The sequence below is a fragment of the Ictalurus furcatus genome, chromosome 3 (genome assembly GCF_023375685.1).
Source record: "Ictalurus furcatus strain D&B chromosome 3, Billie_1.0, whole genome shotgun sequence".
In the NCBI taxonomy this organism is placed as follows: domain Eukaryota; kingdom Metazoa; phylum Chordata; class Actinopteri; order Siluriformes; family Ictaluridae; genus Ictalurus; species Ictalurus furcatus.
The window spans coordinates 10,030,942-10,058,034 of NC_071257.1; the positions used below are offsets into that span (position 1 = coordinate 10,030,942).

Genomic DNA, 27,093 nt, shown 5'->3' on the forward strand with positions numbered 1-27,093 from the left:
ACTTGATCCGGCAGAGGATGTTTGTAATGAGTAAGTTTTGTTGACTAGCTTTTGTCATGGAATGATTATGATTACATGCTTAGCACTGCAATTCATGATGCACGCAGGCTGCAGCTAAACATTTCGTTATGCTCTCTAAAGCCTTTCATAGTACATACATGTTCAGAGTTGAGTGAATTATTTTGCCTCCGTCAACTACGCATACCATATCTATCACTTTTCTACATTTTTACAGCACTACAATTCATGACGCACACATTCTAAATAAATGTTTTTCATTCATTAGCTTATATGTAATGTACTATGTTCAGAGTAGCCCTCTCACTGACAAATTATTCTATACCACTTCCTGTGATCAGAATCTGTATCATTTCAATTGTTTCCTATACAAAACAAGATTATAGTAATCATTGAAGGCCAACTAAATCAGACGTGGAGGTTTTACTGCTGTTATTGTGCCCTTATTGTATTACTACTCATTAGTGTAGGGGTACTGTTATACATGCCAGGTGTAAATGTAGTTGTAAATATGTGCCATGGCAACTGTAATGTGTAAATAACTGCATTTTAGGAACAAAGGACAACTACTCACATTCATTTATTATTTTACAGAAATGTGGAGAACATTCCACCTGCAAGAAAAAAAAGCACGGTGTCAGCCAAGTTAGCATCCACTCTCATGGAACACAGAAAATGAGGGAGATGCCGTTCCACCACCACTGCGGTTTCTTCCTGCAAGAGAGTGTGATGTACAGCTAAGCACAAGGGACAGCCACAGTCCTCTGGACCTCTTCAAGTTGTTAATTTCAGAGGATGCTGTGAAAACCCTTTGCCAGAACATAAACAAGCAAGCTGCCAGGAATGTAGCCAGAGGTGCAAAGTACAGATGGGGGGGATGTTGGAGTTGCTGAATTTTACAGATACATCGGACTGATATTCTGCATGTCCATGATCAAACTGCCAAACATAACTGACTACTGGCAGAAGAACCACATCTTATCCATCCCTTTCCTATCGCAGGTGATGTCGAGGGACAGATACTGGACAATATCCTGGAATGTACACATGAGTCACCCAAATGAGGACAGAATGAATGATGCTAAGAGGGGAACCTCAGAGCATGACAGACTGTTCCGGGTCAAACCCCTCATGTACACAATTCAGAATGCCTGTAAGGCATTTTATCACCCCTGCAGGAGTCTTGCTGTGGATCAACATGTGGTGCCTTGCAAAGGGCATACTGCCATGAGACCGTACATGAGTGACAAACCAACCAACTTGGGGTTCAAGTTGTTTGTGCTTGCAGACTCCAGCAATGGGTACACTGTGGACTTTTCTGTATACACTGGAAAGAACAACTTGCTTGTGGAACATACAGAAAGTCCAGGAGGGACTGCCAATGTAGTTCTGTCAATGCACTGACAAAGAAGTCACCTAGAGGAGTGTACCACTGGATAAAGGACGGTCCTCTTCTCTTTGCGAAGTGGATGGACACGTGAGAGGTCTCCGTCTGCTCCACCATCCATACAGCCTACACTGGGGATGCAGTACAGAGAAAAGTGAAGTCCAGACAGGGTGTCTGGAGCACAGAGTCCTTCCCATGTCCCTCACCAGTGATGGAATACAACAAGCTCATGGGAGGTGTGGATTTGTCAGACCAGTTGATCCAATATTACATATTACACAACACAGCACAAAACCTTCAAATGATACAGGAAACTCTTTCTTCACTTCTTGGACATTGCTGCAACCAGTGCCTACGTTCTGCACAAAGAACTCATGCAACAGGACAGCATGACCCACAAGTCTTTCATTGAGGAGCTCATGGCACAGTTGTGCGGTGTGACACAGAAGACACAGAAAACCCCTACTAAGAAATCCAGTGGTGTTCATGTTCCAGTTCCTGGGGCTGAGCTTGTCACTGACCGCAGGATGAAGGCTACCGCTGGCCGAAAGACCTGTGTACATTGCAGGATACATGAGGGAAAACAAACAAAAACCCCATGGAAGTGCAAAGCATGTGATGTCTTCCTTTGCCTTCAACAAGACAGAAACTGTTTTGAAGCTTGGCATCCTGATCAGGACTGACAATTCATTGTTCTTTTATTCATCTTATTTTGTAATATTCCATTGCATGTTTGGGGTTGAACACAGCATTTTCAATAAACTGTAAAAAGAATTTTGTCTCTTCTTTCCTTACAATTCACACTGACCGGATGGGTGTGGGATGTGGGAGACACAATGACATCCCAGATGGGCAATTACCTTTGACAGTGGGGAGGGGAACTCTTACAAAGTGTTGACACCTATCTCATCAGTATTCATTGTGTAAGCCACTGGCTTTGAAAAAAATAGTGTCACTTCAAAGTTCTACAACTTTTATAGTCAGACCACATAACATTTCTGCATGATGTAATCACCTATGTGTAGCCAACACTTATGTTTACAAGGTTCAGAGCTCAAAAGCCTTGTCAAAATTGTTTATAATGTGTTTCACAGTATCCCCAACACCTCTGAAAATTGGTTTTTGAAAAGTGTAAATTTACAGTTGATTTAAACAACCTATATTCATGACATTCTTACTGCTCTCAAATTACTGTTGGTGAGTTTGTAGTAAATATTAGCATATGTAACATTTTTGGATTAATGTTTTTTAGTTAGGTGAAATATATTAAAATGTAAAGGCATGTCAGACTACCTCAAAAGTGTCTGAAAGGCTTCAGACTCTAGAGTGTTAAACAACTTTTACGTTGGTCTCAATTTTTATGAAGTTTCAAGCCAGTTGTGAGGCCTCGGCTGCAGCTGGGAATCTGTCTGATGAAGTGGAAGAAGTTCAGGTGTGTGATGATCAAGCGCTGGGTGAGGAGAAAGGCTACGAGGCTGATAGTGAAAGCAACCCGGAGGATTCTGCACAGCTGGAGGAAGGTAGTACTATGCACATGCACACACACATTCACACATACACTGTTCATTATTGTGCACACATAAACAAGCACATCTGCTGGAAAATAAGGTGTACAGTGAAAATTCTTTTTTTTTTTTTTTAGGGTGTAATCCTCAAATTCTTAAAAAAATATTTTGGTATATTTAGCTCCACCCACTTAAACTTTTGAACATTTTCGTAATATGCAAAACCTTTAAGAACTAATCCTAGGTTTTTGGCCAGTTTTGATAATCTTGATGTCAAAATACTCAGGAGTGTGTGACTCTCAATAATTATCAAAACATATTGAAATTTGTAAACAATATGACCACCATACATCAATAAGTTCTAAGGAGTTGATGCCTAATTTACTCATGGTGGCTTACAAGGACAAGGATTCCGAGGTTAGTTCCACAGTTTGGGGTGTGGTCATACGTAGGGGTGGAGCTCAGTTCAGATAATTGTTTTTCAAGAACCGTAAGGTCTGTCAAGCTGAAATTTGGTATGCTGCATCTACTCTGTATGTGCTTTTCGGTAAGTGGATTTTTCACAAAGACAATTACTGAAGAGACAATCAGACCGATTCCAGCAGCTATTTAAGAAGGTTCCCGTTAAGCTATTGTCATGAAAATTAAATGGTATTTTTCAGGGAGGGACCCGTATACTATCTGATGCAATCTCACTCAAATTGGCAGCTAGATTTTCAATCATCACTAAATTACAAAAACATTGCTTCCTTCAGCCAGTCAGCTTCCAGCACGCATTTTACACAACTAGCAATGTGCTATCATCACAAAACTTAAAAGTATGTTCATGTATGGTCTCTTAAGTGATCTATGTATGTTGGCAAGAACTGGCTATTGGGGGCGCTACATTTTATTCCATATCTCCTGAATCATGAGCCCTGCAAAAAAAAATCGGGTGAATTTTTTTTTCTCGCTAGTGTTCCATTTGAGACGATACTACCCTTCTAAAATGTGTATATTAGACAGTAGAGTGCATAGTTTGTGTATAGTATGTCATTTTGTTCATAACTTTGGTATGTACTCTCCAATGCGTGTTTTTGGAACCCTATTTCATCTTCTTCCTCTCCCTCTTCTTCTTCTGCTTATTAGGGGTTCAAGCATGAAGTGCTGAAACCTTATTGTTTTTGTAGGGATTTTTAGGGGTTCAAGCACGAAGTGCTGGAACCCTATTGGATTTGTGCTGATTTTCTTCTTACATTAGGTGCCAAGCACCATAGGTGCATAGGTACCTATTGTTTTCATTCTGGTTCTTATTATTATTAGGGGCCAAGCTCAGTTAGTTTTCTTCTTCTTCTTCTTCTTCCGCTCTTGAGTCTGTGGCAGACCATAGAAACGCTTCCGGGAAAGTTATGAATTCTGGCACCCAGATAGAGGTGACCCTCTATTGACCCTCTAGTGCCACCAACTACTCAAAGTTTGACTTAAATTTACTCTAATAACTTTTGAACCATAAGGCCTAGAAACAAAAAAATTCCTGCACCCTATGATGTCATTTTTAGTCATAAAATTTTATCCACCATTTTGAATTTTCTAAATAAACTTTCACATTTCACATAAACATTTTTTGAACTCGTCCTAGACAGTCTGTCTGATTTTCACCAAAATTGGCTCAGAACATCGTGAGACCATGTTGACAAAAAGTTATTAAAAGATTTTTGATAGTCCAAACCAAAAAATTATGGACCATTTTTGAATAACGCACAAGTTGACGGCATGCACGCCAAAATACCCATGAGGCTATATCTCCATGACACTTTAGAGTATTCAGACCAAACTTTTCAGACCAGTACAATTTTAAAAAATACTAATATCTTGTGACGACTTTTTTCTATTGTCATGAGAGTGATCATGATAGATTCCTTGCGTCATGCCAAGATCAATAATACTAATTATGCTACAGTATGGTTGGCCCGAGTTGCTCTCTGCCATTTTGAAATATATTTGAAACTTTTTTTTTTAATTCCTCCAAGACTGTTTGTCTGATTTTTGTGAAAATCTAGTCAGATCATTGTTAGATCATGCAGACAAAAGCTTATCAAATTCACCTTGATTCGTCAAACTGTTCTCGAATAATGGGAAAACAAACTATGTGCACGCCAAAATGGACGTGAAGCTTTATCTCCATAAAGCTATAGCATATACAGACCAAATTTTGTATACATTATTCACCATGACTTTTGCACAGTATCGGAACAGCGTTACCTAGTGATGACCAGAGCATATTTTTGATTATAACTTCCGAGTGGTTTGTAATAAAATCATGACCAGGCTAAAATCTTGCTTGCTTAGCTCCTTATTTTGCCTTTGTTGTGTTTGGCCCTGTAATTGCTGCTTGCAGCTATATTATTATCATTCTTCTTATTCTTATTCTTATTCTTATTCTTATTATTATTCTCCCCTAAAAGTGTCTAGGAGTCAGAGACCGTAAGTGATTGAAACACCAAACTTCGTGGGAGGGTCAGAAATCCCACCCACACATCTGTCGGACACTAGATGGCACTGTAATAAGCACTTTTGCTTCATGCCCTACAGAACATTTTTATTTCCATCATCAAAATGTTTCCACCATTTTGAATTATTTTAAAAATGTACTTTTTTGTACTCCTTCTAGGCTGTTGTCCCATTTGCACTAAACGTGCCAAAGGACAAAATTTTATATAAATTTTGATTTATTAAAGCATTGCAAAGATATTTTTACAAATTGATTTATATCTGCTGAACGCAATGTCCAACTTAATGAAACTTTATACACATAGATAACAGAAGATTCTGAGGACACACACAAAGGTTCATCAAAATTCTGTTTTCAAATATGACTCAGATACATAAAAATACATGGCTGCCAGCAGCCAATCAAATTTCAGCATCTAACAACTTCAAATCTGAATTCTCATATCACATATAACCCATTTAATACTTGTCATGCCTCCATCAGACTCTCAGCCCCCTACCACTTTCCTCGCTCCCTCTCTCTGGACTACTAACCATACACACCTGCCATCAATTATCCTGTTCATCAAGGACTCCATAAATAATCACCTCACGCTGCTCAGACTACACTGCCCTTCTGTAGTGATCCTTCCTCATCCTTCTTGTGGATAATCATCTTCTCCATTTTGATATACTTATCTGTGTTTGTACTCAATTGTCTTCTGTTGTTACTATCATCCATTGCTGTCATATTCTGCTGTTATCATCCACATTTGCTATTACTCACCTTTATTTTCAATAAAGATCCCAGCACTTGGGTTCATAACATCAGCCTTTGAAGTTCTCTTCCCTGACAATTCTCATATATAATTAATATAATGATTCTGATTATTAACAATAAAAAAAGACATATCGTTATGAAGTTTTTCGAAACAAGTAATTTTATGCCCTATACACAACACAATTATTTCAAATCGGAATGTTTTACACATTTTCTCCACTTTGCCTATTATTATTATTATTATTATTATTATTATGCCTAAAACTGATTGTGCAGACCAAACCATACTGAAGAATTGAAACTTTGAGGGAAGGTAGTACTCCTCCAGTATATACTGGCACAAAGTCTCACCGAAAAATTTTACAAAAATGGCCTGTGACAAACTTTTGAAAAGTTTGTCACAGACTTAAATGTATTATGTCATTGGAATCCTTGGGTCAAGATGAACAAAACATACAGGACAACAGCCATGCAGACCAATTTGATGCAGTGTGTGTGGCATATGGTCTGAGCACTGACAGGCTGACCCACCACCCCTTCAAACTCTGCAGCAATGCTGGCCACACTCATATGTCTATTTCCCAAAGACAACTTCTGGATATGACGCTGAGCATGTGCACTCAACTTCTTTGGTCGACCATGCCTGTTCTGAGTGGAACTTGTCCTGTTAAACCGCTGTATGGTCTTGGCCACCGTGCTGCAGCTCAGTGTCAGGGTTTTGGCAATATTCTTATAGCCTAGGCCATCTTTATGTAGAGCAACAATTCTTTTTTTCAGATCCTCAGAGGGTCCTTTGCCATGAGGTGCCATGTTGAACTTCCAGTGACCAGTATGAGGGAGTGTGAGAGCGACGACAGCAAATTTAACACACCTGCTCCCCATTCACACCTGAGACCTTGTAACACTAACAAGTCACATGACACCGGGGAGGGAAAATGGCTAATTGGGCCCAATTTGGACATTTTCACTTAGGCATGTACTCACTTTTGTTGCCAGCAGTTTAGACATTAATGGCTGTGTGTTGAGTTATTTTGAGGGGACAGCAAATTTACACTGTTACACAAGCTGTACACTCACTACTTTATATTGTAGCAAAGTGTCATTTCTTCAGTGTTGTCACATTAAAAGATATAATCAAATATTCACAAAAATGTGAGGGGTGTACTCACTTTTGTGAGGTACTGTACATAAAATTGCTGCATATATCGTACCTACTTGTATGTACATCTTCCAAACTCAGCACACATATTGTTCTCATCAACCCGAAGAATTTTCACAATCATTAACTCCAACCAACAGGAAGTCGTTCATTTTGGGAAAAGTGCATGCACTGAACTTTCAAATAATCCTCCTAGGGGATTAATGTGATTATCACCAAACTTGGGCAAAATTAAGACAAGACATTGAGGATAATAAATTGTGAATGGATTATTGATATTTTAAACAATTTTGCCATGGCGAGGCAATAAATTTATGGTGAAAAATATAGGTAGTGCCTCATATCATTGAAATTTGTGAGACCCCCACGCCGTGCAGCGAAAATTCAAAAGCTTCGGCATTTAGCATTGTCAAGGCCTTTAGATGAGACTGACCTAATGTGATGCCGATCTGATGAAATCTCTAGAAGGAGTATGTTAAAGTACAAGGCATGGAAATGGAAAAATCAGAGCAAAAATTTTAGAGATAAATCAAAATGGCTGACTTCCTGTTGACTTTAGGGCATGAGTTCAAGAGATTTTTTTGTACATATTGACAGATTACATAGGTTTCCTGAATTTTGTAAATGTAGGTGAAACGTAGCGCGACGTGCCCATCATTGAATTTTGTAGGTGGCACTATCGAGCCATTTTGCCACACCTAAGTTAAATGACCAAATAAATGTATAATTTTTCTATTCTTTAATAAGTGTGCCAAATATCCTGAGTTTTCGAGCATTCCAGAGGTGTCAAATGTGCGTTTAAAATGTAGGGGGCGCTATGGAGCTGATGAGGCCCAACAATGATAAAATGCAACATCACATCAATTAATGTCGTAAGACAAATGCATGTGCAAAGTTTCATGGATTTTCAACCATCTTAAGTCTCTCAAAACACCGTGGTAAACTTTGAAAGTCCAACATTTCATCCAACATGGCCGACTTCCTGTTGGGCAGAGTCAGATACAACTATGTGAACTTTGTCACACTTGATGAGAGCAATGACTATGGTAAATCTCGTGCACATCGGCGCAACTTCATCCCGACCATTGCCTGCATTCGGGGGCGCTATGGAGCTCCTCGCCCACACCCATGCCCTACAGAATTATAAAATTTTCACCGGTTCTGACGCGTCTGCCAAGTTTCATGAGTTTTTGATATGTTTAGGCCTTTGAAATCACATGAATGCATGAAATTTTTTTTTAATAATAATAATAATAATAAACACCGGAAAACAATAGGGCCCCATGCGCCCTCCGGTGTGCACTGGAGGTGCAGCAACTTCGATGCTCGGGCCCTAATAAACATGCTGAAAACAATAGAGCCCTGCACCTCCGGTGCATGCGCTCCCCGGTGTGCACTGGAGGCGTGGCAACTTCGATGCTCGGGCCCTAATAAACATGGGGAAAACAATATGGCCCTGCACCTCCGGTGCAACCTTCGGTGTTCAGGCCCTAATAATAATAATAAACATGCCGAAAACAATAGGGCCCTGCACCTCCAGTGCATGCGCCCTCCGGTTTGCACCTGAGGCACGGCACCGTCGGTGCTCGGGTGCTAATAATAAAAATAGTAATGATAAACGGAGCAGATCCAATAGGGCCTCCCACCAGCGGTGCTCGGGCCCTAATAAGAAAACTAACGAAAACAATAGGGGCCATCGCCCATTCTGGTCTTGTCCCCTAATAAATATATAGCTGTGAGCAGCAATTAAGGGGCCAAGCACTTGGGAGCTAAAGGAGGAGCTAAACAAGCATTGCTGGACCATGTGTAAATTTGTTTTTTTACAATTTTAGACATTTGAATATGATTTTAGGCAAAATGGTTGAACATTCATAAATACAATCGATTTTTATATGATTTAATTGCTTATCATATTTAATAGGTGGCGTTGTGACCAAATTGATGCGATGTGGTCAGTGTGGGGTCACAATGGCGCACACAAAGGTGATGTCAGTATGCCAGTAAGCCTTGCCGAGAAACAGCCTCTGAATAGTTTTGGCATCATGCCGTCAAAGTTGTTGATGCGTTAAACGATAACAGTTAAGCATATGAAGACAAAATCCATAACTTTTTGCCGGCATGGTCTGAAGATCTGAATTGAATTTGGTGAAAATTGGGCCAACGCTCTAGAAGGAGTTTGAAAAAGGTTTTCAATGAAATTCAAAATGGTGGACAGCAAGGACTGTTGACCATTGCATAATTGCTATCATTGTTCTCGGCATGACTCACGGAATCTATCAATATCGATTACAATAGACAGAAGTAATGAAAAGATATTAGCATTTTTTAAAATTGCAGTATAATTTTTGTCCACAAGGTGGCAGTGTTCCAAAACACACCAGGCACCTTCATGTTATTATGGAAATGACAGATACTAAGTTTGGTCTGAATACACGAATGCACAACGGAGATATAGCCTCATATCTATTTTAGCATGCTCAACGTCGGATTTGTTCGAGAACAGTTTGGTTTATCAAAAAGCTTTTGATAATTTTTTGTCAGTATCTTGGTGAAGGTGATCTCTTCCCAATTTTATGGAACTCGGACAAACGGTCTGGGAGGAGTTAGAAAAAGTAGGTTTTTAAAGAAAATCAACATGGCAGACAGGAAGTTTGGCTGACTGTGGCAAAATTGGTGTCTATGTTCACAGCATGACCAAAGGAAGGTAATAAGATCAGTCTCACTGCAATAGGCAAAATTACTCAAAAGCAATTAGCGTTTTTTTTTTTATACTTTTTGACCAGAAGGTCAACCCCGAACTTTTTGAGTACCTTTAGGGCATGGTACCAAAGACAGACCAAGTTTCGTAACGATATGCCAAGGCATTCATAAAATATAGCATTTTAGGACAAAATTCAAAATGGCCATGCCCATTTGTTATAAGAAGTTATAAGCAGAAAGTTTAAATTTTCATATCTCCTGACCTCTAGGTGGCACTGTGACAAAACGCTGCATGTAGCCTTAGGTCCTGCTCTTGATAACAGGTTCCAAGTTTTGTCTCAATACGCTAAAGCATTGCGGAGATATAGCTTCGCGTCGAATTTGGCATGCTCTTCAGATGAATTCATTCGCCCATTTTTTGAGAACAGTTGGGTTTAATAACTTTTTTGCCAGCATGGTCTGAAGATTATGTGAGCCAATTTGGGTGAAAATCGGAAGAACCGTCTAGGACGAGTTCGAAAAAGTAAGTTTTTCAAAAAATTCTAAGTGGCGGAAAAATTTTCATGACGGAAAATTACGGCATAGGGTCCATTCATACCTAATATTGTGCAATCCTATAAGGAATGACAAGAAACAAAATGCTTATTCCAGGTCTCCCCTTTATAATACCATTTTCAGTTTTCACACACATTTTTTTGTTGATATAGATACTTGAAATAAATGATGGGTAAGAAAAATGCTTACTTCAGGTCTCCCCTTTATAACATAATTTACCAATCTCACTGCAATCATAATGTGATATAAATGCAAACCCTGACACCTCAAATAATAAGTGATAAACTTTGACAAAATGTGATTGGTAACGTTATTATGAGTTTATAATATCTAAATATGATTTCAATAGAAAAAAACATGGAAATAACTTTATTATTGAGCAGAATGAGCCAAAGAGTGGGCTTTTGCTGCCATCTAATGGTTATAATGGCAATTTCAGTGAATTTACCATAAGAATATAGTCATTTTCACCCTTTTAACTGTTATAGAGATAACTACTGCCCGATCTACATAACATTTTGTGCTTGAGTCATGTCACATGAGCTTACCTACTTTCCAGAAGATTTAAGCATTCCTTCATGAGTTATAGCCTTTTGGGCACACTTGCTCAAGCCCACATTTTAAGGCCTTTAAGCACATGTGTAAAAAGGTATTATGTGTTCTTTAACTAGCCTGTAACCACCTAGATCAGAGATAGAAAAACAATTTACAGCCAATACAGGCAATTTGCTAAGGAAATATATTGTTTTTAATGCCTTTTAACAATTATAGCGCCACCTATTGTCTGATCTCAATAAAAGTTTGCACGCTTCTTTCGAATTGTATTGTACATGCTCATAGTTTCGGGAAGTTTTGACTTTTCATTTAGGATTTAGAGGCTTTTGAGTATATTTTACCCTGCCCATTTTCTAAATGACCCTGTTTTAGCTATCCAAAGGATAAAGTTCCACATTTAACAAATAATTATTGACCTAGATAGTACAGAGAATTGTACTGCAGTGGTTTCATTGAGGTTGAGCAAAAAACTTAGGACTACTTTGCAAAACTAGGTTTTTGAAATAATCTCAAATATTTAATGAACGATTTGATTGACGGCAATGGTCCTAGAGGCAAATTTGTTCAGAATACCTAAAGTATGATACAAAGAATATGTGTATATCTGAAACATTGAATGATATTCAGTCATTAACACACCATTTATACAGCCATTTTCAAGTTGTTTTTACTATTATAGAACCAAGAAGTGGCCAAACACCTCCACAGACTGAGACTGTACATAAATTTACCAAGTTTGGTGAAAATGTCTCTTTCCATTCAAGAGTTATAGCCAAAAGTAGGTTTTTACCATTATTTGAAATATTTACCGTTTGACAAACACCAATGGTTACATTTTGCATTTACATTTATTCATTTAGTGGACACTTTTATCCAAAGTGCACTGAGTAGAGTTGTAAGAGCCAGAATAAGTTTGTTTGTTTGTTTGTTGGTGGTGTTTTTTTTTTAAAGGATAAAGTAGGGTTGGCATTTTAGGGGTTATTTACATGCTCACAGAAGAGGTGGGTCTTTAGCTGTTTTTTTTTAAGATAGTGATAGATTCTACTGTCAGGATTGAGGTTCATTCCACCACTGAGGGACGGTTAGTGTGAACGTTCTGGAAAGGGACCTTTCGCCACAATGAGTAGGCACTACTAAGCGTCGGTTGCTAATCGATCGCAGATTGCATGAGGGAATGTAAACCTTCAGGACATTTTTGAGGTAGGGTGGTGCTGTTCCAGACAAGGTCTTGTACGTGAGCATCAAGGCCTTGAATTTGATACGGGCAGCTACAGGAAGCCAGTGGAGGGAGATGAAGGGTGTGACATGGGTCCTTTTGGGCTGGTTGAAGACGAGGCATGCTGCTGCATTCTGAATCATCTGGAGAGATTTGATGGAGCTTTCTGGAAGGCCCGAGAGTAGTGCATTGCAGTAGTCCAGTTTTGATATGACTAACCTGAACTAGTAGCTGTGTAGCCTGTTCGGTGAGATAGGGTCTGATTCTCTTGATGTAGAATGAACCTACAGGACTGTGCAGTTGTTGAAATGTGGTCTGTAAAGGTCAAGCTGTCATCAAAAGTCACCCCAAGGTTCCTGGCTCTCCTGGTTGGCTCGAGTGTGGTTGAGCCGAGCAGTCCAGTGAGGTTGTGGTTGACTGAGGGGCATACTGGTTGATTGAGGGGATGGCGAGAAGCTCAGATTTTGCCAAGTTGAGCTTAAGGTGGTGTTCCCTCATCCAGTCCAAGATGTCAGACAGGCAAGCAGAGATTCGTGCAGAGACAGATGGATCCTCAGGCTGGAAGGACAAATAGAACTGGGTGTCATCAGCATAGGAATGATATGAGAAGCCATGAGACTCAATCACCTGCCCCAGAGATGTAGTATGAATAGAAAAGAGCAGTGGACCCAGAACTGACCCCTGAGGAACCCCAGTTGTGAGTTGTTGAGTTTCAGAAATACCTCCCCTCCACAATACCTTTGAACGATCTGTCTGAGAGATAGGATTCCACCCAGTGCAGAGCCGTTCCGGTGATACCTAGGCTGGACAGAGTTGACAGGAGGATCTGATGATTCACAGTGTTGATAGCAGCAGGGAGGTCGAGTAGAATGAGGACAGATGATCTTGAGGTTGATCTTGCTAGTCATAAGGCTTAAGTGACGGAAAGCAGAGCAGTCTCCATGGAGTGACTGCTTTTGAAGCCAGACTGCTTGGTGTCCAGGAGGTTGTTCTGTGTGAGAAAAATTTTGAGTTGATTGAAAACAGCTCTTTCATGGATTTTGGAAAGAAAAGGGAGGAGGGAAGCAGGTCTATGGTTTTTTGAGGCAAATATGTTTATAATTAGAAGGCCCATCATTTGATATATATTACTTGTGTTTCTTCAAAACACTGTGTTATATACAATGGTTAACATTAACAAAAATCGTGATAGCGCCACCTAGTGACCGATTTCTTTAAAACTTTGCACCACTCTTAGATGAAGAGTCAAATAAGCCCACCAAGATTCGTTCCGATCGGCCATTGGTAACTTTGTGTACTAGCTACTGAAATTTGATTGGCCGATGGCGGCCATGTTTCAGTGATGGCAACTGAGAAAGACACTGTATGCATATTTTGAAGTCAATCGGATCAACAGTTTCATAGGTACAGCCAATTTCAGGTTTTTTGGTATTATAGTGCCACCATGTGGCAAAACTGCGCCAATTTTCTGGCCAACCATAGATTGTCCTCAAACATAAGCATGCCAAATTTGGTGAAGATATCTCATTTCGTTCAAGAGTTATAGACATTTATGTAAAAATGGTCAAGTCTGCTTCCTGTGTTTTTGTATATCGTAGCAACCTCAAGTTGAAAGTTCAAGCCTTTTTTTTGCTAACTTTTGATACTGAGACTGGTTTGCCGCAGTCAGTTTGGACAAAAAACCTAGGACTAGTTCGCAAAAGTAGGTTTTACAATCAATCCAAGTTGGCTGAAAATTTTTACAGGCAGAAATGAAATTGGGGACATTTGTTCGTATGGCCCCAAGGATTCCATAGATATAAGACACTTGAGTCTGTGACAAATGGTTCAAAATTTATGGTCATTTTTCTAAACATGCTCACTGTAGCGCACCATCTGGTTGATTGGGCCGAAACTTTGTGACACTGTAGTACTCTGGGGTACTACCTTCCCTCAAAGTTTCAGCTCTCTAGGCCTTACAGTTTGGTCGGCATGATCAGTTTTAGGGCAGAATAATAAATAAAAAATAATAATAATAACAACAATAGGGTTTCAGCATTTCGTGCCTGAACCCCAAATAATTATAGTTGCAAGAAGCAGTCCCTAACTGAACCCCTAATAAATGGAGGAGATCCAACAGGGCCTCACACCAGCGGTGCTTGGGGCCTAATTATAATAATAAATGGAGCAGATCCAGTATGGCCTCACACCATCAGTGCTCAGGCCCTAATGAAGAACTCCATATGTTTTCGTATAACCCAGTGTGTGTGTGCAAGGAAGACTCTGGAGGCATGAGAATTTTCAGCAGAGCTCCAGACTCACTTTTATATTTCCCCAGTACTTTTCATTGCAAAACTTTCCAACCCACTCGCACCTAGGGGCCCATTGTCTCATAATCCATCCCTGGTCATATTATGTTAGAACGGATGGTTTCTGATGTTGCCACAACTTAGAATTGGTGAATTGATGCCATTCATGAAGAAATCAATCAGCCGCAGTATTCAGGCGTTTTTATTCAGTATATTGTCTTTAAATCTTGTTCAGTTGGATTCAAGTCAGGTTATTGACCATTGTAACACCTTGATTTTTTTTCCCCTCTGAAACCATTTGAGAGTTTTCTTTGCTGTATGCTTTGGATCGTTGTCGTGCTAGAAGGTCCACCCATGTCTCATCTTCATCATCCTGGTGGATGGCAGCAGATTCTTCTCAAGAATCTCCCAGTAAAGGGCTTCATTCATTGTTCCTTCAATTATATGAAGTATGCCAGTACCATGCGATGAAAAACAGCCCCACACCATGATGCTTCCATCTCCAAACTTCACTGGTGGTTTAGGGTGATGTGCAGTGCCTTTTCTTTTCCATACATGGTGTGTAGTATGACAGGCAAAAAGTTCAATTTTGCTCTCGTCTGACCAGACTACACTCTCCCAGTATTTCATAGGTTTGTCCAAATGAGCTGTAGTAAACTTTAAACGAGCTCAATATGCCTTTTGTTTCTGCGTGGTCCTTGGCTCTTGGGCTACCCTTCTGACTATTCTTCTGACTCCCTGGTCAGAAATCTTGCAAGGAGCTCCTGTGCGTTTTTACCCAGCATGAGATGTTTCTTGTGTGACACCTTGGTAATGAAAAGCCTTTTTATAGACCATCGAGTTACTAACCCAGCTGATATTAATTTGCACAGATGGGGGTGGGGTATATTTACTTACGGATTTCAGCTGTTTCCTTGCCTTACTTTGCCTTGGAGAACTGCTTTTCTTAGCGGGTTCAATACTTTTTTCCTGTGTCATTCCACTTTATTACACATAACTTTATTTATGGACTTTAATGTTGTGAATTCTTCATATTTGCAGATTTCATGAGTTAACACTGATGTCTGGTGAAAATTTCATGTGAATAGCCTCATTGGAAATATATTTACTGAAAAATATGTTGACGCGTCCAATACTTATTTCCCCTACTTTATGTTATAATTTAATTTACAGAGCATCTGCATGAAATTTCAGAGCATTTTTAACTGCAGATAAGTTACTTTAAGTGTATTTTGCTTCTTTGTATCAGGTAAAAATTGCACGGCTTTGTTAGCTCTAAAATCACTGCTTTGTATACACGAAAGTCTGTAGTATGGTCTTCAAAACCTAAACAAGAGTGAGAGAGATTATTATTGTCTCTTATTCTCAGGTGTGAAGATGGAAGTGTTTACCTCAGTAGAGGAATGTTTGCTTGGATCTGCTGCTATATCACATGGCTTTGGACAAGTCTTGTTGCTCTTCCCACAAATATGCCTTATGGAGTTGCAGCTGCTGGCCAATAATTCTCCAGACCTAGATGTGCTATGTCACGTACTGCAAAGCCTTCTGGGAGCTGTGAAGATGCACCGTTCCAATGCTACAATGATTTACCAACAGGTTACACTCTCACTGACTTTCAAAATGATGCTACTAATCTAAAGTGAAACCTGATGTTGAGGAACTAGTAAAACCATTACATTGCATTATTTTCACATGTTTTCTAAATTATTTTTTTTTAAATTATAGTATGTCAAGAAATACTTTTAGTGTAACTGTAAACTGTATTTTACATTTATCAGTTTTAGCCAGGAATTATATTCTTTCATAGCAAATGTATTTTGACATCTCTTTCTTATTTATCTTTAGGGTGGTGCAAAAACCATTCTGACTGGCTTTGCGAACATTCTCAGTCAGTCAAATCCCTGCTTTAAAGGTATGTATCCCTACAGTTTAAAACTCCTCACTGTTTGGAATAGCCCTGTGTAGAATATGTACAGACGTGGCCATTGAAAATGCACATCAAAGGAAAGAGGATCCTGCGATTTCATGCGGTATCACATATTATCACGCATTGTCACACACATGCTGAGGGCGCAGGAAAGACTCATTTGATCAAACACTGCTTGCAAATAGATACAGTAGTTCTTCCAGGACATGTGCTGTATACAACATATAATCTTTTACCAACCAAACGGTGCTGTTTCTTGTATAGAAGCTTATGATCTGATTGAAGCTATTGAAGCTCATGAGCAACTGGGGTTTGAGCCTCAGCTTAGTTGAGAATGTTGATTTAATGAACTTTTTTTTTTCAGTGTAGAATTTATACTAAATTTCTCAGTCGATACCGATAACTGATTATTCAGAGTGATATCGGCCGATACCGATAATTCTGCCTTTTATGCCTTCTTATAAATTAATAATAATTCATTTAAAAGAATTCTGAAAGAAATGCAAATAAAAACTTTATTCTCTCCATTTCAACAAATTGTTTCACAGTAACTGGTCTCATAAACAGAAAACACATTACTCTAATTAACATTAACACATTAACTAAATTCTGAAGATTAAACTAAGATTTATTAACTTATTAACATTGACTGAATTCTAAAAAAATCCTGTTAGGCTTACATTCACTCACCACAAACAAAAGCATTTCTACTTCATCACTGACATCAGACTGGTAATATATAATATAAACTCTTTTATTTATTTATTAACATTAAATGGATATGAAATATACTACTCTCTCTCTATATTTTTTTGTGCAATATATATACTTTTTGTCAACTCATCTTCATTTAAATCTTTTAAAGGTGCACTGGCCCTTTAATTCAGCACGAGCAGCACAGGGGGAAAAAAAATCCGTAACTCCCGCTTTACTGCTGCTCACTTCCGGTGTAAAATTTTAGCAGTATAGAGCTTACAGAGCTTACAAACTGCAGTTTGTCGTCATCCCACACAGATCATCGTGAGCCCATGCTGACAAAAAGTTTTGGAAGTTGATTAGTCAAACTGTCCTTGAATAACATGCAAAAAATTTGACTGCGAGCATGCCGAAATGGATGTGAGGTTATATCTCTGTAATGCTTTGTAATGTAGAATATTTATACCAAACTTTGTGTATGTCATAGCCATCATGACTTGAGGGTACCTGTTTCGGAACAGCGCAACTTTGTGCTCAAAAGTTATGAAAAAGGGGGGCGCCCCCCCAGGGGCGAGATCGGAAGGGGGGGGGCGCAAATTTTTTCAAGAAAAAGTTAGAAAGGGCATCATTTGGGTACTCGGTGTATTTTATTGCTTTTCAAATAGAATGTGCATAAATGAAAAACCCTGCATTCTCCCTCTGCATTTTCTTTTTGCTGGGTAGATGTGGAGCTTAGCCTGCCTTTTATCTAGCTATCAGTGCAGACCAGTGTTGCCAACGTAGTGACTTTTCAGACCCCTTTAGCGACTTTTTTTGGAGAACAAAAAGCGTCTAGCGACAAATCTAGCGACTTTTGGACAAACCTTAGCGACTTTCCAAATGTTGCCAGTACTGTCCTGCAAGTGTGAGGTCTTGCTTTCCCGCTGCACTCCCCCTCTCTGCGTCTGCTCTGTTCAGTGAGTGGCTGAGAGCCGGAGATTTAACAATGCCATGGATAACGAGATGTGCATATATACATACATATATATAAATAGTTAATCATTATACCTGGTCTCCTTCAATATGGGCGGGTATGTGCGGCTTTTTTCCTGCAATGCTGTAGCATATTCAGATCAAAATTGGTATATGTCATAGACATCATGACTTGATGGTACTTGCACAGATTTGGAACAGTGCCACCTAGTGTTCACAAGATATAAAAAAAAAAAGATTTTTGCTTATTATTTTTTACTAAAATATTTATTTTTACAGTTTTACTTACTAAAGGTTTGAAGACTTGAAGACTTTACAATTGGTTTTATGACTGTAAGTCATTCCCTTCAAATAGTATTGAAGTTACTTTAACTTGTAACTTTAGAGACGGTCCCTTAATTTGCACATATCTGCGAATGTCGAATGTCCAACGTCAAGCCAACTTTATATAATAAAGTATTATAATAGTATCGGCAATCCATTGCTCTTCCTGTGAGACCTGGATGTGAAGACTTGAATTTTAAGACCTGAATTTTTGCAGCCTGAATTTGGTATTTTTAACAACTGGAACTGTATTTTAGGAAGGTGAATGTGTGTATTAAATTTTGAATGCTGGAATTTTGCTTTCAATCAAAATATACAAACCCAATCAATTCCAGAGGAAACTAACTTAAGCATTGATATTGCTGTGGTTCCCACCCCCCCCCCCCCCCAGTTTGTGTCAAATTGCTGGGCAAAATAATTTAAGTATTGTTATTGTAATATGTTTTTATTCAGTTTATGCCATTTTGCCTTGAGGATACTTGGCCCCCTAATTGCTGCTTGCAGCTATAATTATTTGGGGTTCAGGCACAAAATGCTGAAACCCTATTGTTGTTATTGTTGTTATTATTATTATTATTATTATTATTATTAATAATAATAATAATAATATTCTGCCCTGAAATTGATCGTGCAGACCAAACCATAAGGCCTAGAGACTTTGAGGGATGGTAGTCCTCTTCTACTCTACACTGGCACAAAGTCTATCCCCGATTGGCCGTACGGTGGCACTACAGTGATAAATTACAATTTTTATCTTTGGAATACAAGACGAACAAAATGTATATCTCCGATTTCTTTTCCGCAATGAAAGATTTCCTCCCATATTGGATTTTTTGCAGAACCTACTTTTGCAAAATAGTCCTAGGCCATTCGTCCAATTGTAACCAAACAAGTGCTGAAACTCGAGTCGATTGATACCCAGTTTTACTATGTCGGCTATTTTGGTCATTGGCCATTTTGAATAGCGTGTTAAGGTGCTGTATTTTACGAACGCATTGAAGTACCATTACAAAACTCGGTAGTTGTCATCGTCCCCATGCCCTGAAGGTGCTCAAAAAGTTTGAGCGCAGTACCACCTTGTGGTCAAAAATATTTTAAAAACTTCTCCTAGCTTGTTTGGCAGAACTTTTTCTATTGGCAGAAATTTGTTCAGATCCTCTTCAGACAATGAAGACCAAAAGTTATTCATAGTTTTTTGATCGACCAAACCATTCGTGTATAATGCTTCAACGAATATGATGGTGAGTACACCAAAATGAACATGAGGTTATATCTCCACAACACTTTGGTGTATTGACACCAAACTTGGTGCATCTTACAAAAACCATAACCTGAGGTTACATGAGCACTTTTGGAACACCACCACCTGTTGTTCATTTTATGTTTGCTTATAACTTCTGTAATTTGTCCTAAACATCTATATAATTTGTCCTACATCATCAAAGTAGTATCTTTAGATTCAGTGAGGCATACTGAGTCGAATGATAACCAATTTTACTATGTTGTCCATTTTGGGCGTCTGCCATTTTGAATTGTGTTAAGATGCTGTATTTGAAATCAACCACTAGGAGGGGCTATCGCAATTTACATGCATATAAGTTATTGTATATTATAATTTTTTTCACACATACATGTTATTCATCTATTACACCTCCTAGTACTTAACAACTTTGCCTCAAGAACCACTGGTGTCAATCAAATTAAATATTTGTGATTATTATTTATTTTTTTTTTTTTTAAAACCTACTTTTGCGGACTAGTCCTACATTTTTCACTCAACTTCAGCAAGTACAATTCTCTGGACTCTAATACAATTTTCTACAATAATTCTGAAAAAAAAAAGTTTAACTTTACTCTTTGGATGGCAGGGTAACTTAAAAATATGGGAGTGAAGAAGTGTACTCAAAAGCCTATAATTCCTAAACAGAACCTCAGAGCTTCATGAAATGAAAAGCACATGCATCGTATGATTACAAAGAAACGTGAAATTCTATAGAGTGGGATTCAGTAGCGTTATAACAGTTATAAAAGTTGATAAAAATGCTATATTTCTGTTGTAATTTACATGAAATTGCTAAATATTGTCTCATTTCATCTTCAATTTATCTTCATTTCAACTTTTTGCATATGACTGAATCCCTATTGTAATTGTGAGGATTTTTATTATTCTTAAAAATTTTTTAAAAAATTATTATTCTGTTTAAACTGATCGTACAGACCAAACCATAAGGCATAGAGAACTGAAACTTTGAGGGAAGGTAGTACCCCAGAGTATTAAGCGTCGTAAAGTTTCGGCCCGATCAATCGGCCAGATGGTGGCACTATAGTGAGCATGTTTAGAAAAATGCCCATAACTTTTGAACCATTTGTCACAAACTCAAGTGTGTCATATCTTTGGAATTCTTGGGACCAAATGAAAAAAAAAACAAAAAAAAAAAACACATATATCCGATTTCATTTCTGCCTATAAATTTTTTCTGCCATTTTGGACTTTGTGTAAAATGTACTTTTGCAAACTAGTCCTAGGTTTTTTGTCTGATCGGGACCAAACCAGTGCCAAACGATATCAAAAGTTATCAAAAAAAGTTTGAACTTTCGACTTGAGGTAGCTACCGTATGCTAAAACATAGGAAGTAGGCATGGCCACTTTGACATACATGGCTATAACTTTTGAACAAAATGAGATATCTTCACTAAATTTGGCATGCTTATGTTTGAGGACAATCTTTGGTCGCCCAGAAAAGTTGGCGCAGTTTTGCCACATGGTGGCACTATAATACTGAAAAAACTTTTAATTGGCTGTAACTATGGAAGCGTTGATCCGATTGACTTCATTGTCTATGAGCACATTCACGTATGTTGAAAAACATGGCTGTCATTGGCCAATCAAATTTCAGTAGCTATTGGACAAGGTTACCAATTGCCGATCAGAACGAAATTTGATGGACCTATTTGACTCTTGGTCTCAAAGGTTTGAGCAAAGTTTTTAAAAAATGGGCCACTAGGTGGCGATATCATGAGTTATGTCAGTGGTAACTGTTGTATATAATGCAGTGTTTTGAACAAACATAACTAATATATATCAAGTGATGGGCCTTTTCATTCTAAACATATGTCGTTGGACTTGAAAGCAGCATTGCACGCTCTCAGAACCTATCTGGTGTGCCAGGGATTCTGGTTGGCGTGTGTGGTGATATTCTTGATGATATCAAGAATATCACATCAAGTCACATCTTCCACACACTTAAATATGAATCCCATGATAGACTCAGCATTCTCCCACAGATTAATATGTTGATTAACAGTGGCCACCTCTCTAAACATATTCTGGTCTGTGCATTCAAAACAGTCCTGGAGTGCTGACACAGCTCCCTCTGGTCAGATCCTTATCTGCTTCACTGATGGCTTGCTTCTAGTTAGCAGAGGTCTGTATGCTGGAATTAGCATAACAGATAGATTGTCCGAATTTCCAAGGTGGGTGGGGAACTGCTCTGAATGCCTGTTTGATGTTAGTGTAAACCCGATCTAGTGTGTTTTCACCCCTTGTTGCAAAGTCCACATGTTGGTAATAATGTGGTAAGACTGTCTTCAGGTTAGCCTGATTAAATTCACCAGTGATTATGTAAACACAGTCCTGATTAGCATTTTGCATTGTGTTGACAGACTGATATAATATGGACAGTGCGTTTTTATGTTTGCACTCGGGGGAGTATATACAGCTGTGATGCTAATAGCTGTGAATTCCCGTGACAAGTAGTGTGGTCAACATTTTACAGTCAGGAACTCTATATTTTCTGAGCAGAAGCTTGAGACAATTTTAGTACACCAGTTGTTATTTGTGTAAATAATAAATGTATTGTGTTTTTTTTTTAATGGAAACAAATTTTGGAAGGATGTGCAAACCAATCCTTATATGACACAGACATGAAACTTGGTGTAGTACTCACTCTCTCTATTGAGTAAAGAGAAATGAGCCTGATCAGCCTAATGGTGCTATAGAGCAGCATAGCGCACTATTTTACATTTAAGGCTTGACTAATTCTTAAGCAGTTTGCAATTTGGAGCAGTTGGCTTTTTTTAACTTAGATTTTCTGTTAATTTGCACAACACGAAACACCTGCTTTGGGAACTTGTCCTAGAAATTTTTTGGTCACAAAGTAAATTACTCAGGAGAGTTTCTCCTTCAGTAATTGTCAAAGACAAGTTGAGATTTATGAACAATACATTGGCAGGCCACCACCTGCCAGTCAATTCTTATGAGGTGGAGTCTAATTCACTCAAACATCTGTAACTTTTGATTTTTTGTATGCCCATGAACAAAACTTGATCAGCCCATTCAGGACACAGTAGGCATTTGATGGGGTTTAAAATGCACAATGTTTATGAAACCTGAATGGTAGGTCCCTCTAGTGACCCCCCCCCCCCCCCCAAAAAAAAAATTGCTGCATTGTCACTCAAATTGGCCACTGAAGCCAATTGGTAAAATTGGCCATTGATTGGCTATTCTATTTTCACTTATAAACAAGCATGTAAATCTCATGCAAAATAAGGTGGACAGGAAATATTCTCTTCAATCTTGATTCAGTCACTCATGCAACAGAATTTGCTTTTTGGAACATTTAGCCCCACCCAATAATTTTTTATACATAATTTGATTAATATGCAAACCAATCTTTTGCAAACTATTCATATGTTTTTTGCCAGATCTTCCAAACTGTGGTATCAAATTACTCAGCAGAGTCTGTCTATCAATAATGAATAAAAATCTGTTGACATTTGGAAAACATGTGGTCGCCACCTACAAATCAGTCATTCCAAGGCGGGGCTTACTCAAACAGCTATAATCATGTATGTTAGATGTATATGCACAAAATACAAAAGGCGTATTCAGCGCTAGATTCTGAGCCCGAGATTGGGGTGTGGTCACCGGAGACCATGGTTGGGGTGTGGTCACCTCAGGGGGCATGGTTAAGGTTATGTGTATATTTCCCACATACCATATGACTGATAGAGCTGAAATGCTCTTACAACCACCTAAGAACAAGCTTGGAACCACCTCCCATACCATATGCACCAATTGACAATGCCCTGTCAACCCCTTAGCAACACCAGGTATTGGCTGTGCAATCCCTCTGTAGTTTCTTCAGGAAATGCATTTTTCCAGTTATTTTTTTCCCAACACTTTTGCCATTTTTGAGGCACTTACCATGCTCAAAAACTCACAAAACTTGGCATTCGGGTCAGAATTTCATGCCCTCATGTCCTGGCAAAGCATTGGACTCGGATGTGACTCACAGACTCTATAGTACCCCCTGTGACTTTTCGCAATTGTGGCCATATATTTCCACCTACATGTAAGAAATTTGATAGGTATGTGTGACTTGTTTGGACAAATAAATTTCCAAAGTGCATCCATTAACTCATCAGGGTGATGTGAAAATATCCATGATTGGGAAGGAATTTTTGATTCTCAAACAGTGTCTGCTATGCCGATACGTTCATTCAACATGTCAAGCTATGCAAACAGAACGTTTGGTATAACAGCACTGTACATTGTGTGATGTGGCACAATCAAATCTTCATACCAATAGTAATTCATTGTTAAAGTGCCACCAACTGGAAACCCCCCATGAGCCTCTCTTCCCTGTTTTTTGAGAACTAGACCACATCACCCCCCCATAAAACCTCCCATAGACATAAAAAAAAGTCAAATTATTGCCTATTATTACCTGGAAAATAAAATGAAAGAAAACAAATAATTATAATTACCATTAGAATTATTTAAAAAGTGTTAAATTTTATACTTCATTGAAGGCCTATTTAATGTTTTGTTTTCCTAGTCAAATTTTCCAGCTTTTTTCTTTTTCAGTTTAAATCCAAAAGTGCCATTTTTGCGTAGAAAGGATGAGAAGGATTGTCCATGATAGCTTTACCATGGTTTGTCTTCACTGATACCACATTCACGTTATGACCGCACAGTTTGTGCTTGGACCTTCCAGTTGCTGCTTGCAGCTATATTTTTGTGGTGCTTGGCACGCTCAAAAACTCTCACAAATTGGCACACACATCAAAAGTGTTTGCCATCTTGGTCTAGCAAAAAATTGGTCCCAGGCGTGGCCCTTGGCCTCAATAGCAGCCCCTTTGACAAATATGAGCCTCCAGTTTCACTTGCTTGCACAAAAATTGGTAGGCATATGGGTCTTCTGAAGAGAGACAAATTCCATATCTCATCCATTAACTCCACCTAACAGGAAGCCATTTCAGATTTTGTACATTTTGGCTGGTATCAAACTTTTAAATACTCCTAGGAGATTCATCAGATTCAAACCAAACTTATTAAGCATAATGTCAAGGAGGCCATGATGCTAAATTGCCTAAATTTTTCCTCATGTATCTGACTTAATTTCCTAATGTATTCAGTCCTCCTGTATTTAGCACGTTCTTTTAACATTTCAGCTTCAGCTGTCATTTGATTTAAGACACTCAGTATGCTATCACATTCTTTCACTACACAATCATTTTTCCATATCAGCTTTTCAGTTCTCTTTACATCCAGCGTGTTGAGCTGTAAATCTCTCGGGTCTTGCTGGATGTTTATAATGTCCGGAACAGCTTTCTCAGCGGCCCCCAAACCAGAAAACTTTTCAGTCCGTCTTCGTCCGTGTTGCTGTCTTGCTCCCCACCTCCTCCTTCTTCTTTTTCTCCTCACGTGGTTCTGTTTCCCCGGACTGTCAAGGTTGAGGTTCTTTACATAGTTTAATCATAATACAGTTTTAATCCTCTTACCCCTAAGTTCCCACAGTATTATGTCCCATAACCCTATATTCCCCAGAGAAACAGCACGCCAACCCTGAGTTCCTGGGCCAAAATCATCATTTTAATTTTAACATTTTTAGGCCTTGAAACAATTTATAATAATGTATTTGTGTAATATTACTTTGAAAATGAAGCAGTTCAGTGTTCTTACTAAACTTAGAGCACAATTCTTAACTAGAGAAATTACGAAAAAATGCTCGCTAAAATCCTTCTACTCATTTAGAAGTACCATACGAGCATCAGCGTGCTCAATGCCTTTGAATAAATTCAAGTAAAAACTAAATAAATAAATGCATTTTAGCGCCTATAGTCAAGTTTCTGGTGATAATCAGACCAGCAGGTAGTGTTTTCATGAATGCACAGAGATGGTCAGGTTATGACTCCAGACCCCTACAGTGTCAGTCGCACTGGTTGATGCTGAAGATGAAGACGGATCAGGGTCTGAATCAGGAGAGTTTGCGTCTCTATCAGTTTCGGTTTCGGTTTCAACATCGCCTGAACTTTCACTGCTGTCACTATCTAGAATCCTCGCTCTCGCCTGTGTAACTGTGTATGTCTTGTCTTTTTTTCCCCACTGTTTTAGATGTACCTGTGTTCACTGTAGGTGTAACTTTAGCTGGAACACGATTAGCTTTTCGCTTTGGCATTTTTATTTAACTTCTACTATTACACCAATATTCACGCTTGGATCAGCTTCATCGTAATGCCGGCGTAATAATGTAATCACGTCGTGACATCAACCTTCCGGGTCAAAAAATAATAATTAAATAAGTAAGGAATCATAGCAGAGTAATGCCGGTACACCGGCCTTACGGGGATAACGTTTACACTGTAAATCCTCTATATCAGCCTTACGGGGATTTGGCATAGACGACCAAGCCGGTATATCGTCCTTACGGGAATAGATCAAAGACGGGCAAGCCAGTTTTTCAGCCATACGGGGTAAGAGGGTTAATGATTTTCACATAACATCACATAACATATCAGCATCAGCTTGTATTTTACATTAAGCTGGAAATAACGGTAGGACTGAGGCTACATATATCTGAGATCCAAATCTCCTATAACAACAAGCTTGACACCATCTGAACCAAATAAGTTTATCTTGGTCTCATCAGACCACAGGACATGGTTCCAGTAATCCATGTCCTTAGTCTGCTTGTCTTCAGCAAACTGTTTGCGGGCTTTCTTGTGCATCATTTAGAAGAGGCTTCCTTCTGGGATGACAGCCATGCAGACCAATTTGATGCATTGTGTGGTGTATGGTCTGAGCACTGACAGGCTGACCCCCCCACCCCTTCAACCTCTGCACTCTTACGTCTATTTCCCAAACACAACCTCTAGATATGACGCTGAGCACGTGCACTCAACTTCTTTGGTCGACCATGGTGAGGCCTGTTCTGAATGGAACCTGTCCTGTTAAACCGCTGTATGGTCTTGGCCACCATGCTGCAGCTCAGTGTCAGGGTCTTGGCAGTCTTCTTATAGCCTAGGCCATCTTTATGTAGAGCAACAATTCTTTTTTTCAGATCCTCAGAGTTCTTTGCCATTTTACACACCTGCTCCCCATTCACACCTGAGACCTTGTAACGCTAACAAGTCACATGACACCAGGGAGGGAAAATGGCTAATTGGGCCCAATTTCGACGTTTTCACTTAGGGGTGTACTTACTTTTGTTGCCAGCGGTTTAGACATTAATGGCTGTGTGTTGAGTTATTTTGAGG

General features: G+C 38.9%; 1 protein-coding gene across 6 annotated transcripts in view; it reads left to right on the top strand.

Moving 5' to 3' along the window:
* lyst (lysosomal trafficking regulator) overlaps positions 1-27,093 on the top strand; it is a 238,577-nt gene that overhangs the window by 81,985 nt on the left and 129,499 nt on the right. For all 6 annotated transcript variants that reach the window (XM_053620709.1, XM_053620710.1, XM_053620711.1 and 3 more), the window contains 3 exons: positions 2,772-2,925; positions 16,003-16,229; positions 16,479-16,545. In XM_053620709.1, coding sequence (XP_053476684.1) covers positions 2,772-2,925; positions 16,003-16,229; positions 16,479-16,545 — 448 coding nt within the window. The remainder of the gene's footprint in view (positions 1-2,771; positions 2,926-16,002; positions 16,230-16,478; positions 16,546-27,093) is intronic.